The sequence below is a fragment of the Gadus morhua genome, chromosome 15 (assembly GCF_902167405.1).
Source record: "Gadus morhua chromosome 15, gadMor3.0, whole genome shotgun sequence".
NCBI lineage: Eukaryota > Metazoa > Chordata > Actinopteri > Gadiformes > Gadidae > Gadus > Gadus morhua.
Genome location: NC_044062.1, coordinates 19,670,512 through 19,686,151, shown reverse-complemented (window position 1 = coordinate 19,686,151; position 15,640 = coordinate 19,670,512). Strand labels below are relative to the sequence as shown.

The 15,640-nt window shown below is 42.5% G+C and overlaps 1 protein-coding gene across 2 annotated transcripts in view; it reads right to left on the bottom strand.

Annotated features, from left to right (window-relative positions):
* The window catches only part of rgs17 (regulator of G protein signaling 17), a 25,686-nt gene extending 13,513 nt beyond the window's left edge, over positions 1-12,173 (bottom strand). For both annotated transcript variants that reach the window (XM_030379058.1, XM_030379060.1), the window contains exons 1-3: positions 12,013-12,173; positions 10,062-10,470; positions 7,257-7,387 (exon numbers count right to left, since the gene is read on the bottom strand). In XM_030379058.1, the coding sequence (XP_030234918.1) occupies positions 7,257-7,387; positions 10,062-10,064 (134 nt within the window). In that variant the 5' untranslated portion in view covers positions 10,065-10,470; positions 12,013-12,173. The remainder of the gene's footprint in view (positions 1-7,256; positions 7,388-10,061; positions 10,471-12,012) is intronic.
* Between the last annotated feature and the right edge of the window lie 3,467 nt (positions 12,174-15,640).

Below are 15,640 nucleotides of genomic sequence, written 5' to 3'. Positions count from 1 at the left end.
CCAGTCAAATCACACAAAACAATAGAAACAGGATCACACGGGCAATTTTTTTCGCGCTTGGCCCACTGGATAAATGTCGTTCATATCGCATATGAGGACTTCGACGGCTGTGGAGAAATGCAATCCTCCGTAGCCACGGAGAGCTGTGATCACAGAGAGGGCATCTCGTCACATATTTACGGCATCGATAGGAGGGGGCGCTGTCAGCAGACTATTATTTAGACAAATTATTGGCAAATTTCAATCGGACAATTTGACCGAAGAGTTAGAAAGGGCATATCGCGCTTCTGCCTTCTCACACCGCGAGTTCGTGGCTTTGAGTATCGCGATTTTCGGTTTGATACGCGTATCGTTACAGCCCTAATATATATATATATATATATATATATATATATATATATATATATATATATAGTACAGCTGATAAGAGAGACTGTAAATATTGACTTGTATACCGGTACGGTGATTCTGATCACCATGACACATTTCCACATGCTAAATTCGTTGATCATGATCAGGCAATGCTTCAACTTGTATGGATTACACATTCATCTAAAACATTGATTTTAGCGGGTAAATCACACCTGAGGCATTTAATTCATTCAATACATCAATTAAAGAACGTGAATATTATCTTTCCTCAACATGCAACTGGCTAGTCGTGGCTTGTAAACCCATGTGTTGTAAGAACACCACAAAGGAAAACACTACTGCAATTCAAATACCATTCCAATTACACGGCCAATGGTCATATTGATATACACCGACATGCTGCAAAAGGCAATCCATCGAACGTTGTTTCTAAAGATAATTGAGGGGCCTTTTCCTGGCATCGACGGACAAGCAGGGCTATGTTTTCTCCAAAACTCTTACCTACCCTAACTATTTTTTTACCTAATTTTTGCCACTGTCACTAGAAGCACAGAGCGCCCTGGTGGAGTCACGGACCAATGACTGCAGGTCCTGGCCACAGCCTGCCCCCCACTTCACATCAAGTGGTGCCAAAGAAGCCTGACATTCACCATTCATAGGCCTGGAACAATGTCTCATTCAGAAGCCTCGCTCGCATGGTGAGACGCAGCCACACGGAGACCGCTCACAGGAGCTGGGCAGCCGTTTGAGCAGGCTTTGAAGCCTTGCTTTGGGGCATAGAGATAGCGGAACACAAGGTCACGGTGGGATGAGTTTGGATCCTCTCGCTAAGGGTTCAACTGCAAAGAGTCACACCGAACTAGAAAATGCATTTCCTGGTGAGTGCCTGTTGAGTGTAAAATGTGCCCAAACGTGTGTTAACAAAGCTTCATAGTTCAAGAAAAATAGAAATGTTGAGAATATTTTAAGAGTTCAAAAGTTTAAAGTTTGAAGGTTGTAAGCGTATTGAGCATACGGTATATAGTTGTAACTTGGCAAAAGTGAATCGCAATATTGATGCTATTCGTTAACATCTATATAGTTGAGATTAGGTCACAGAATGATAAGGTTCATACTGATGGAATGTGGAGTCCCAGGCCACGTTTATACGCAGCAGGGTATTTATAGAAACGAATATTTCCCCCCCTCCGTTTTCAAAAATAACATCGTGCACACAACATCGTTTTCAAAAAAGTTGTCGTTTACATCAAAACTGATAAATACGCCGTTGGGACATTATAACTATGCCAAACCTATGGGCGGCAGTGTAGGGAGAAGGATAAAGCCATGCAAGCCAATCAGAATCATCAGAATCAACAACAACGAATAACACGAGCGTCTTCCTGTAACAAGCAAACTGTAAACATAGGGCGCTCATATGACGTTAAGCATTTCCTGGCGCATAATGTGACGTTTCAGAACCTAAAACCCTGTTTCTACCCGTTGACACGACAACACGTAAACGGCGTTTTCAGAAATCTCCACTTTGGCCGGAGTTTTTAGAAATGATCGTTTTCTGTGACAAAAACTGCGTTTTCGTGTAAAGGAGAGGCCAAACCGTGTGAAAATATCTGCGTTTTCCCTTCTTCTTCGTTTTGATGTAAACAACAACTTTTTTGAAAACGATGTTGTGTGCACAATGTTATTTTTGAAAACGGAGGGGGGGAAATATTCGTTTCTATAAATACCCTGCTACGTATGAACGTGGCCTAAAGTAGGGATCTCCTGCATTGAGCACCAGTTTATCTATCATTGTCTGCAAACCTTACAATAAACCCGTTCCCAACATCATCAACCCTGTGTTCTTGGTTATGGAGGAGCCCAGAAAAGCCACCTAGGTTCAGTGTAGCATGGACTGCTACAGTAATGTTTAAAAATGTATACATTTTTTTTCATATTTTAATAAGAAAAATAATATTTAGCAATTCCAATACAGGCTGAACTCTAAGAAATCTGAGTGGAGTCTAAGGGAAATACTGAGTTTTGGAATAATAATAAAGAATTAAAATACAGAACATAAGCTGAGCACTATAGCAGCATCAACTAGTGAGTCTGTACTCTTTGCATGTCTACGTGTGTTTTGTTGCATGGTCGTGTTTTAATTGTAATAAATAAACTGCTGGTTTTTGACTTCCTGGTTGGTCATTAAGAGACACACTTGAGTTGGCCCCTGTTTAGTTTGACAACATTGCAACCCCTCAAACTGGGCATCATTTATGAAGGTCAATGGCCCAATCCCAAAGTGAGCCCTGAGGACTAAGGACTATGGACTCACAGACTTAATTGATCTCAGGAGCAAAGTGAGTGAGTGCGTGAGGCCACATGGGCTCAGATAGGTATACAAGGGATTGGGACAGCATTTCGCGAGAGCACATGTTACCTTGGCAACGTTTAATGACAAAGATGCTGCTGACACTTGCCGGTTTGGGAGTTCTAATTTTTAGTTTTTTTTTCTAAATGCATTGAAAACAATCGACTACAGCAATTTATTGATATTAGAAAATATAATTTTTACTTTTGAATACTTCAGTATAAAGGGTGTATTGAATTAGGCGAATATTGGCCTACACATACTAATCATAAGTCAGAACGGGCTACATTTGGCTGAATTATAAAAGGTGTAATTAGTAATATGAAGAGCCGTTTGGGAGCCAAAAGAGCCGGCTCTTGTTGGTTAGCTGATCCAAATGATCCGGCTCACTAAAAAAAGGCCGGAATTCCCATCTGGTCGCGCATTGACAATAGCGTTGCCTTGTTGTTTACCTTCCTAATTTCCAGAATTCCCTATGGTCTCTGCGGTAAACGTCACAACGCTTTGAACTGTGGGTAATTCCCTTAGGTGAAGTCTGCACTGATTGGACTCAAAACCTTTCACGCCCTTTGGAATTCGACATTGGGACAGCCCTAAAGCCTTGATAATTTTGTGAGAAGAACACGCAGCAAAGTCTGTGACATTGGGATTGGGCCATTATGTTGCATGACATGAGAGCTTGTGGACGTCATCTGAGAACTTGTCGAATATGAGGTGAGAACCAAAATCTCAACCGTTTACATTTTCACTTTTTATCAGACACATGTTGTGATTATGAAGTCAAAGAAAATGTTTCACTAATACATAGATATTTTCATAAATACTATAACAGCTGCAACTTGATTCCAAAATGTCTTGATATGAATAGCTTAACTCACTTAATTCCAACATCTCAAATTGTTCATTGCAACTTCCCAAATGTGCCCCCCTGCATAACAAAGTGACAAATGACTGGCCTTTTGCAAGAATTTTTGCAATAAATGTGTTGCAAAACTTTGTATTGTATTTGTATTTGTGGAAGTGGGAGCAATATACAAAACGCTCTTTGGCTCTGCTGCAACGCGTGTCCATGAAGGTCTCGCTGCAGAGCCAAATGGGAGGAGCAAGAGCCGGCTCCGCTTCTCTGGACCTGGGACAGCTGATGGGGTTTTACGCTGGCCAATAAACCCGGTTGAAGGGATGGCAACCGAACCGCCAGAAGAAAACATTGGTATTGAACCATTCTGCAAACAACAGACATGTTTAATCTTTCTGAACCCAAAATAATTCAAAATGTCTAGATACGGTTACATCGATGTGTTTTAACTGCTTTTGGCACTTTTGAAATGCTTTTGAGGGAATGGAACATGGGTAGGCTATTTTTTTGGAATGAGACCATTCCAAATACAACAATATTACTCCATGACTAAATCTTGCCGAACTGGAGGCAAAAATCAATCAAGAACATACTCTTTTTACAACCAAAAATGATCTCTTACCTTGATTGTTTTTTTCCTCAAAGTTGTTTTTGATGCATCACCATTATAAACTTGTAATCCAGTGTATGGGCACTATTTGACAACTAAGCATTTTGTTTGCGCAATTTCAATATTTTGTGAATTGTTTGGCTTGGTATCATTCAATTCTAATTACCCTGACCTTTCAATAGAAGGCTCAAGTGTCAAACTTGAACAACGGGTTCTCAAGATAACTACCTGTTTGTTTCTCATCAAGTCTAAATTATCAGGGCCCGGTTTCCTGAAACCTTCTTAGAGCCTTCTTAACGCTACGTCATTCGTAACCTCTACTTTAAGTTATACCTTTACATCTCGCATGTTTCCCAAAACGTTCTTTGCTACGAATCTCTTACGTACGTCGTTTGTTGGTAAGATTGGTCTGAAGCGCTCGTAGAACTCAGACTTTTTCCTGCTCTACAGAACGAAACGAGAGAGATGGGGAGGGAGAGAGAGAGAGAGAGAGAGAGAGAGAGAGAGAGAGAGAGAGAGAGAGAGAGAGAGAGAGAGAGAGAGAGAGAGAGAGAGAGAGAGAGAGAGAGAGAGAGAGAGAGAGAGAGAGAGAGAGAGAGAGAGAGAGAGAGATTCAGAAGGGATGTGCACCCTATATATCAAATGCAAAAGAGAATCAGATCACGGAAAATCCAGTATCCTGTGAGACCAGGTTGGCTACGTTTAACGTTCTCTCTTAGCATGCTACGAAGACTCCTACAATTAGACTTCAAAGTTCTTTACCTCTATAGGCGTGGTTCCCGAACGTTCTCTTAGGAGTCTTCTTAGGAAACACTCCTTACGTCGTTCGTAAATGGCGCTGTCCAGAAAGAACGTGCTGAAATCGATTGCTCAGAGATCGAGTTTCCATTTCATGCGCATGACTGAAAGATATTGCAGTCTTTGCGAATAAAACTTTGCTCGAAATCCATAAGCCTAAACAATTATCTAAACACGGGCGAACATAGCATAGCCTACACTGATTTACAATATACATATAGAAAATATAGAAAACAGCTGAGGAGATTGAGGCAATCACATACATAATTACTTACATCTGTCGCAGCTGTCAAATGAGGCTATTGATTTTTTCTGTTTACAAAGGTGTCTGACTTGTTGATTATTTATGAAAATAGACATTTTGAAATGAAAGCTACATTTGGAATAGTTTATTTAGCTTATTATTTAATACTATTTATGCTGAGACTGCTTTGATTTTTGTTACCTGTAGGGGTCTGTGTGCAGGCTTTGCGCACCGCCCGGCCAGTGTGTGTTTGTCAGGTGAAAACTAAATGTCAAGAGACAGAGGCGGTGGTTGAAAAAAGTCTTTCGACCCCTTAAAACATTCACTCGTTTCTCATAATGGTTTATTAGTTTCCCAGTATAATTTCCTCAATTTAGAAGAAATAGTTTTGTTCATTTTTGATTTTTAAAATAAATACAATATCTTTTTGAAGAGACCGGCGTCCAACTGGTGCTGGGCCCAGCACAGTGCCAGAATTAACACAGATGGAGGAGAAGGCGCTCGCAATTATAGGTGAGATCTCCTGTGATGGGATCTCGGGGGGCATCGAGTCATCGACCTTAGAAGAGGTGATGCTGGACGCTCTCAGGCCAGGTGATCCCCATCCCCAGCTTTGAGGATCTCCCAGGACAGGCCGGCAGCTACCTCTTAGCCGCTCAGAACCTAATTGTTTGAAAATTTGCAAATTTCACAAATTGCTTGCAGAATTGTGCATGCATTGACACTTCATCACCTTGTACTGAACATTTTATAATTGTACTGCATGTTCATGCACATACACATATATGCACGCACACATATATGCACGCACAATCGGCTTCCATCTGATTATGAAGTATATCCAAAACGCGTGACCGGAAAGATTATGCATAACGCAGCACTTTGACAATTGAAGGCCCATTTTATGATCCCTTAGCATGACAGCTAACTGTTAGCATACTGAAATGATGGAACCACAAGTGCTAGCAACCGCATTGATTGATTGAAACAAATACAGACAAATCACTGGTGAATTAACATGTGTGGAGCATTGTCTACGTTTTTTTGATTGGGTTTAATGAGTGGGACCTACCCATGTAAATATATTTTTAATTTATTGTGAAAACAATTTTGTAGTGTATGTTGCAGATATTTGTCGGGACTGGGGACACCCAGCTTTTAACCAGGACAATATCGGACCAACCGAGGCGTCCTGTCACCCTACCCCTCTGGGAAGAACTAGCAACAGTAAGGTGTCCTTTTAGCAAGACATTAAGGGTGCACTCACACTAGGCCATCTGGCCGTGGCCGTTGGCCGTCGCAACTGTGGCCTGGCCACGGTAGGCTCTTGTACGTACGTCATCAAGTCGTATCACGTCATCACCAAGCGTCCGCTGCATGGACCATAATAAAGTCTGCCGCCATTCAGAGTTTTAACAACAATGGACAACAACACAGAGAACACAGTTCGCACTTTGCTGAGTCTGTTTCATATTTAGAGCCGTTCTCAGATAGAGCCCACAGACTTTGCATATGGTCGCGTGCGTTTGCGCATATCGGCTCATTAGCATTTGTACCGTGGCGGCCCGTACCGTAGCAGCACACCTCTCCCAAGTGGCCAAGTTGGCCTGGCCTGGCCAGACTGGCCACACTCAAACTGGCAGATTTGAGCACGGTTAGGTGTGAAAACGGCCACGGCCAGGTGGCCTAGTGTGAGTGCACCCTGAAATACACCACTGTCACCGTTATGTAGTAAACCTGTTCTCTCACACACAAACACGCACACGCACAGTGGTGAATAATTATAAAATCATGATGTAGGTAGTGATTGTACTGCCTTCCAAACTTGCCCTTTAATTATGAAGACAAAAGGAAAGGAAAAAAGAATAATAAAGAAAACCTTTAGGCATTAAAAAGAAAATGAACCAGATCAATGGATTTAATTTCCATTCCAACCAAGTCAGTGTCTCCGGTGAGCAGGGGCACCTGTTCCCGCCAGCAGAGGGGCCTGGGAGTGACGGAGCATGGGGTTGTGTGGACGGCTTACCAGAGGCACTTGCAGCAGCCACACCAGCATAGGCAGCAGGTGTTGGGTCGGGGCTGACCGGGGGCCTGCGGGGGGCCCTCGATGTGGCCCGCCTGCCTTTTCCTCATCTCCACTCCACTCAGACTACGGGGCTGCAGACACACACAGAGAAGCATTTAACACACTCGCATAATTCATGTAAAATATACACACACAGAGACAGAGAAAGAGAGAGGTTCCCTTTTCTCTGTTATTCTATCCTGATCAACAGACTCTCCTTACAAAAAAGTCCCGCCCCCAGACAAAAGCAGCACCAATCACGTTATGGCACATCTGTAGATCTCCCACCTCTAAGCTCATACAATGACGCAGGCTTTGTTCAGTTAATGCAAAATCATCCATGCACGTTGAATCTCATTTGGACATATAAAAAGCCCTTTATGTCCATAAGAGATCAGACACAGATCAAACACAGATCTGATTCTTAAACATTGTCATCATTCGCTAATCAAATGATCTCATACGGAAAATATGCAATTCTAACCTTTAGCACTCCGAAGTGAATATCATAGAAACACATACTTTTCTTTCATTCTGACATGAACCACAAGGCTAACCAAATGGGAGACAGGGTTAGAAGACAACATTTGAACAACTCCACACAGCCGATGATATTGATGTTCATAGCGCCCATGTTTAGAGGAGCTTTCTACGATCAGAATAATGGAGCGGTGCAGCCCAACGTTATTGTTGAAGCGATGCCAGGCTTACTTGTGAGCAGGGAATTCCCCTTATCATTGTTCAAAGGACAAAGAAAGCTGGGCAGGATGTCCAGTCGGTTCATTTTTTGGAATGTGCATAACAACAGACATAAACTGCACATTTTATCACTCCCTTTTATGACCAGGTAGGAGCCCAGATTAGAAAAGATGCATGCCCCACTCTCCCTGTCCAAGCCCACACCTGGCTATATCAGCATTAACCTGAAGAACCTCTTGAACACGCTGCATGTACACATCCTTCTGCCACTAAGCCCACTTTGTTGGGGTTTGTTATATTCTTGTATGGGGGGGGGGGGGGGGGATTGTAACATGAGTCAGCTGTGTTTATGGACCACAATCTCCATATCAGACTCCAAGCTTGCCAAGTTCACGTATAACTGTGGACAAATTGAAGAGCAGCCCCAACTGGGGGTCCATCATAAATGTGATGGACTCTCTAGGGCTACCACCCCGTTATAAACGTAGCATTTTTTGTAGGGGATCACAAAACCCACGGTTCGGATCGTGTCACGGTTTTTGAGTCACAGGTCGGATCATTTTCGGATCAACAACAACAAAAAAAGATAACCAGGCAAATGTGACTAAATAAAATCTTCAAATGTGTACAAACAAAATAAAGTGAAAAATTAGGCAATAATCCTGCTTCCTTTAAGCATAGTAAATATTTAAAAAAATTAGGGTGCATAAAAATCTACCTATATAAAAACCTATATAAAAAAAGAAAATAAAGTGCAATCTGAGGCATTATTCCTTCTTCTTTTTAACATGGATAGTAAATAAATAAAAATAAAAACTGTGTCCAAAGGAAGCACAGAAAAAACTACAACCAAACATAAACAGCGCATTTCCGCTTCCGGTTCCGATTTCCGTTTCAATGGGATTTACGAGACGCGAAATAAAACACGACAGAAACTGTACTTCGCTACGATACTTGTTTATGAACATCGACGAACAACACTAACCACTCGGTGAGTTGCACATTTCTGAAAACGAGCGTTTAGGGTTGTTTTAAGGACAGGTTTGTGAATGCCCAAAGCCAGCCATTCTGAAGCAGGCTGGGGCGGATCGAAATGAGCCAAATACCTGAGACAGAACCAATAGTCAACATTTCGGTGTGTCAACCACAATATTTCATCCTAGATAAACCAGATAGGGGGCTCAATGTGCCAAATACCAGAATTGTCCTTTAAACATGCGCTGATCACGTGAACGCAGCAACACACAACTTTTTTTCTTCCTTTTTTTTTTTTTTATCAGCCGATCCGTGGATCACTTGCGTCCCGAACCGTGAGGGTTGATCCGTACTGATCACGGGTAACCCGTGAACCATATCACCACTTATTTTTTGCATAAAACCCTGAGGGACACAAATGCCAAATGATGACTTACAAAAAAAATGACTTACCTCTGAAGTCATCCTGCAGACTCAACTCCTCATCAAAACTTTTTTTAGCTTTTAAACCCAATTCAACAAAAAAACAAGAGCCGTAGGGAAACCGGGTTGAGACCACTCAAATTCTCACTTTCTACCGGGGATCACTTCTACACTCTTTTGGCTTTCCTCACCACCCTGATGGGGCTTCAGCGGCGGTGCTGAAAGGACCTGCCTGATATGTAAATGCGGTCACCTGACCACTTGAGCAATCATCGGTTATGCAGCGGCTCCGGGGCAGCCATGGAAAAACAGGTGTCCAGATGCAAACTACGGCATGCCAGGGCTTTGTTGCAGCCCAAGAGGGGAAGGATACAGTGAAAGAACATGCAAATACTGCATGGAAATACGCAACATTAAAAACCCAGCCATGCACAGGGAGGGCAGATGGGAGACAGAGAGATGGACCCGATATGGTAAACCTGATATTAAATGACGGACGCATACAAATGGGATATTGTCAATTCCTTTCTACATTACCAGCTGATCTTTGGAAATCAGTTAATAACGAAAAAGTCACAGTAATAGGATATTTGATACCGATTAATTAGAACGCAGGGAGATGATAAAGCAACCACGCAATCACATTTGATGATTAAAAAGCCCACCTACCATGAGAATTAGTAGAATCCTGAAGACAGGTTACACAGAGCGGACATGGCGCTGAGGTAATAGGTGGGAGGATGACCGAGGCTGGTGGACTGACTATCTGTCTGACTGACTAACTGTTGACTGACTGTTTGGCTTGTTGGAAATGGAGGACGGGAGAGCCGGTACTTGGGAGATGGACTGCTAATTTCACCATCTCTGACCAACTGACATTTAGAAAGGGATGGGAGAGAGGCAAAATAAATAACAACAGTTATCTCTTCTCCTTGTGCCTCCCTGGACAGGGTATTCAAGCGCTCTCCGTTCTCACTCTCTGTCCCCTCCTAAGCTTCAGTAAAATTATGGTATTGCACAGCTAAGGGTTCATTGCAGATGAAGAAATACAGCGAGCAGGGAAACGTTTCCACAGCATCTGAAAAACATGGAGGAAAAATACTTTAGTATCTTCATACTAATTTATTGCAACAATTTTTAAATGTAACTTTTTTTTACTTTACCTTTAACTCAATTAATGGTGCGGTTTGTAGCATTTAGTGGCATCTAAAATCTATTGGATTTTGCCGAGATGGAAACTAATATTCACGCATGGAAAATGCAATATTCAAAAGTAAGTTTTAATTAGTGTATAATCCAATTAAAATAAGAATCGCTGTGTTTTGATACCTGGGAGCCATGTTTTGTTTATAATATCATCAGATATCTTATTTGCAAGTTATGACCTTTAGTTGTACAGACTAAATACACTGTATAACTCTACCAAGGAACCGAGACTTGGTAACTCGATACTGTCATAGACAATGACAATTTTATGGAATGACCTATTACCTTCTAGGCTCATTTGAATGATAGGAGTTAGGGGGGTAGGAGTAAGAGGGTAGGAGGTGAGGAGGTAGGAGGTAAGAGGGTAGGAAGTGAGGGGGTAGGAGGTGGGGGTTGAGAGTGGTTTAGTTGGTTGCAATTTGTAACCTCACCACTAGATGCCACTAATTACTACACACTGCAGCTTTAAATAAATTGCTTTCATCAAGAATTGTTATTAATAATTATTTTCCCAAACCTGTTATTTTCCCAAACCAATTCATCTAGTAGGCCTACCTATGTGTCAATAGGCGAAATACACATTGTATAGAGATTCAAGAAGAGCTAAGACATTTGTGTTATAGGGATGAAATGTTTGCATGACAAACTGAGATTTAACATTAATATTAAATGCATATATATGTGATTCCACTGGCTTTACAAGTTGTATTTAGCAGCTCCAACAATCTATAGGAAACTGCAATGTGGGCGTTATTTCAGCTGTGCTCGGACCCTGTTTAGAGTACAGTACGACAGCGGGGGAAGGGACACACACACACACACACACACACACACACACACACACACACACACACACACACACACACACACACACACACACACACACACGTTGCCGAAAGAATACAGCACTAAAAATATGTACAACGTTGAGAGATGAGTACAGTACGTTGGCAACACATCTACAAGACAGATTCCCTGGCAGGCCCGTTTGGATGATCAGTAGGCAGGAGGCTCATCGTGACAGAGCTATGGGGGCAGCTAGCTGGCTTTGGAGGAGCGAGGCTCCTCTTGCAGCTGTCTGCTCCCGAGCATCCGAGCCCCGCTCCCTGCAGGTGAGGCTACGGCTAATAAAACCATCCCTCCATCGCGGGGAATCAACATCCATTCATGGGGATGACTGCTCGTGGTTGACTTCCGCCTAAATTATGATACAAAAAAAACAACCCCCCCCCCACACACACACACACACACACTTTCTGGGGCTAGCCAAGCCCACAGTGAACCGTATCAACTATCTCCAGCGCAGCGGAGAGGAGGAGGAGGAGGCGGCGGCTGAACAGAGAGCTAGCGCTGTGCTAACGGAGGCTAGCCAGCTGCAGCTAGCGTGATTTGCAGAGAATAAACATTATCTTACCGCTTTATTAAATGCTGTCAGTGTGGTACGATGGTAGATTTGAACGAGCGTTTTCCCGATGCTTATTTAACGACATCGTAAATGGGAATCCTGTGGTGAAATGTCCATCGCCGCTGTTTTTATGCCATCCGCCCAACTTCAGCACCGATCGCCGCCGAGCCCCTGGATGCACTGCGCAGGCGCGCTGTCACCACTGTCAGCATAGTGGCTGATGGTCGGGGGGCTGCAGTGTGAGGATGCAATGCTGTGCCACATGCATTGCACAAACACTTTGTAAGTGTTTCCTAGTGGTCGCACTACTATAATCTGGTGGTTTTATATAGTATTTAGCTGCAGTCTTTTCTTAAAGGATGCACCTGGGATTTCTTTGCTCAATGGCTTACATATTCAAGTTAAGCACACATTATTAGCCTGCATAAGTATAATTACAACGAACTTTTATGTATCCACACATAGGTGTACAACCTCATTGACTAGGTGATTCCAAATAATATCCGTTACAAGAAGTCGTTAAATGTCTAAGTTAATTACTGAATGTTGTCCAACAAAGATAATAATTGATTATAATTGAAAATAAAATGGATGGAATTGTAAATCAGATCAAATTAAATACTTGAAGTCCATGGATTGTCACAAATTGCAAATTTTCAGGCTTTTCACATTGAAAATGTTTAACGCTTCAACAATAATTCTCTATTTCTTACACTAGAGGGCATCCTTTCATTTCCTCTCATTTACCAATACGTGTAGGCAGTATGTACACATTGCAAACGTGTTGTAAAGCATTTGTGATCAACGTCGAAGAAAACATTTATAAGAAAATAGATACAACCTCTCATTACATTTTTCGAATGAAGGCACATTTGTATTTAACCAGGTAACAAAGCCTTTAACTAGCTAGATACAATACAATAACAATGGTATGACTCATTGACTTATTCTTTCCCTCCATTTAACCACCCACTCCCTCTTACTCGCCCACTGACTCACTCACTCTCTCACTCGCTCATTCAAGTAGCTCTCCATCACGCTGACCTATCCTCTCTCTCTCTCTCTCTCTCTCTCTCTCTCTCTCTCTCTCTCTCTCTCTCTCTCTCTCTCTCTCCCTATCCTTCCGTAGTAAACAAGGAGCCTGGTAAGAATATGTGCCAGGTGGTTTGTGTCATTCACAAGGGAGCCATTGTGCCCTATGTTTGTGTGTGTGTGTGTGTGTGTGTGTGTGTGTGTGTGTGTGTGTGTGTGTGTGTGTGTGTGTGTGTGTGTGTGTGTGTGTGTGTGTGGGGGGGGGGGGGGGGGGTTGGGGGCACGTGTTTGGTTTGTGTGTGGATGTCAAGTTTGTAAGAGGGTTTGCATTAGTTTATATATAAGTGTGTGTGCAGTTGAAGCGGAGTGCACAATTTATGTTTTTTGGTGTGTGCCTAGAGTAAGGGAGCCTGGCAGCAATAGAGAGACAGAGACAGCTGCATATTTTCAGCAACACATTTTCACCCCCACCACCACCATCATTAATGTCCTCACGTTCGACTTGTTAATCCTAATCATGATCAAACCACTAAGCACTCGGAGATCTCTATAGCCCTCATTTAACACCTGGTTCACTTCAAGAAGTGAACCATCACACTTCTGGTGTGATGAAGGACAACGAGACACAGCCCTGTCTACATGGGGATGCTGCAGACAGACAAGACAGCGGATCTCCATGCAGAGGAAGTGGCTCCATGGAGTCAGGGTGAGGCTCAAACCGGTTCTTACCGTACGTTGCGCCCCCTGACCCTTCAGTGGGGGAACATCTTCATTCTGACTGACTGGTTGCCTGACTCAGAAAGGTGCCAGGCAGTGCTCTCAGTGTGCGAGGGCATGGGGGAGTGACAATCTTTCATTATTCATCGTCACTTCAGACACATATTATCTATGTATATATATATATATTGCTTAATTGTATTATACATTCTGTCTGACTGACTAACTGTTGACTGACTGTTTGGCTTGTTGGAAATGGAGGATGGGAGAGCCGGTACTTGGGAGATGGACTGCTAATTTCACCATCTCTGACCAACTGACATTTAGAAAGGGATGGGAGGGAGGCAAAATAAATAACAATAGTTATCTACTGTGTTATGTACTACTCTCCTCTACGCAATGTACTCTGCAAATTTCCCCTCTGGGACAAATAAAGGGTTTTGAATTAATGTAAGTTGAGGTTATGAATTGATGCTGTATGCATTAAAGCAGTGCATTTCAATCCAGTCCATATGGCTCGACCAATTTAAAGAACGTAAAAGGGTTGCACACACTCTGTTTAGACCAATAATTAATAGATCTAGTGAGAACGCTAGCACACAGCTCGCTGCTGTGAGCTGTGTGCTAGCGTGTGTGTGTGTGTGTGTGTGTGTGTGTGTGTGTGTGTGTGTGTGTGTGTGTGTGTGTGTGTGTGTGTGTGTGTGTGTGTGTGTGTGTGTGTGTGTGTGTGTGTGTGTGCATGGTATTGTAATAAGCTTTGGACCAAAGCATCATACACATGCCTTGAATGCATTATCATATCAGCAAGCATTAGAAAGCATATTTAACATATGCACAATGAAGATCTATCAGGAAGAACATATTTCCTCCTTTCTCTCTCTTCCGGACGGTATTTATTTTTATCCTGACTAGCCGGACAATACTCTTCATTGAAGGTAGAGGAGCAGGGTCCATCATGTGGGGATATAGAGGAAATATATGTATTTCTGTCCCCTGTGCAGATGGTGTAACCATTTCACTCTATTTCACCAGAGGGACGATGGATGGCTGGCCATGCCTCAGGCTTGCAATGTTTGGTTTTCCAACTCTGGAGCCCTGCTTCAGAGCACCGCAGGGTCTAGCTCGATGGAGAGCTGCACATCAAGGTACGGGTATGCCCCGGACGTTTCTAGGAAGAGAGAAACAGAAGGAGGCTGGATCAGGAACCATCCCGTGGCATTTGTAATATCAGGCTTGCTTGGAATAGGTTAGGCTTCACCGGAGGATGTGGCTATCAGAGAGGAAAGAGGGATGGATCAACTTTGACTAGCTGGCGTTGTTATGTTGGATTGGATTCAATGTGAAAGGCCTATGAGGAAAGTATAGATGCATTTAGATGCAGATGTTTTTGAATTGACAACAGATGGAGGAATTAGATGTAAGTTGAACCATCAGGGAATTATCAACCAAACCACAGCTACTCAGTCTTGCTAAATTCTTCATCTGAGAAAGGATCATGATTGATGAAGCAAAAATAATGTTTAAACTGTAAAACCTGTTAAACAAGCTGATTTCAATACTCACTTGATTAATATTGAAGAAGGGGAAAAATGGTTAGTTTCTCTAGGTTTCAAAGACACATACTAGCACACGCACACACACACACACACACATGCACACGCACACGCACACGCACACAGACACGAACACACACAAACCAACTGTTCAAATCACTTTATTCATACCCCCTGACAAACCTACTTACAACTCAATTTAATATTTTATCATCAATTCAACTGTCATGTTTAAAACGGATGAAATTCGTTTCCCCGAGCCAGACAGCTCTATTTATTTAGATATTCATAAGATGTTTTTCCGAATCAATGAACCAATCCTGTGGGTTTTTTTG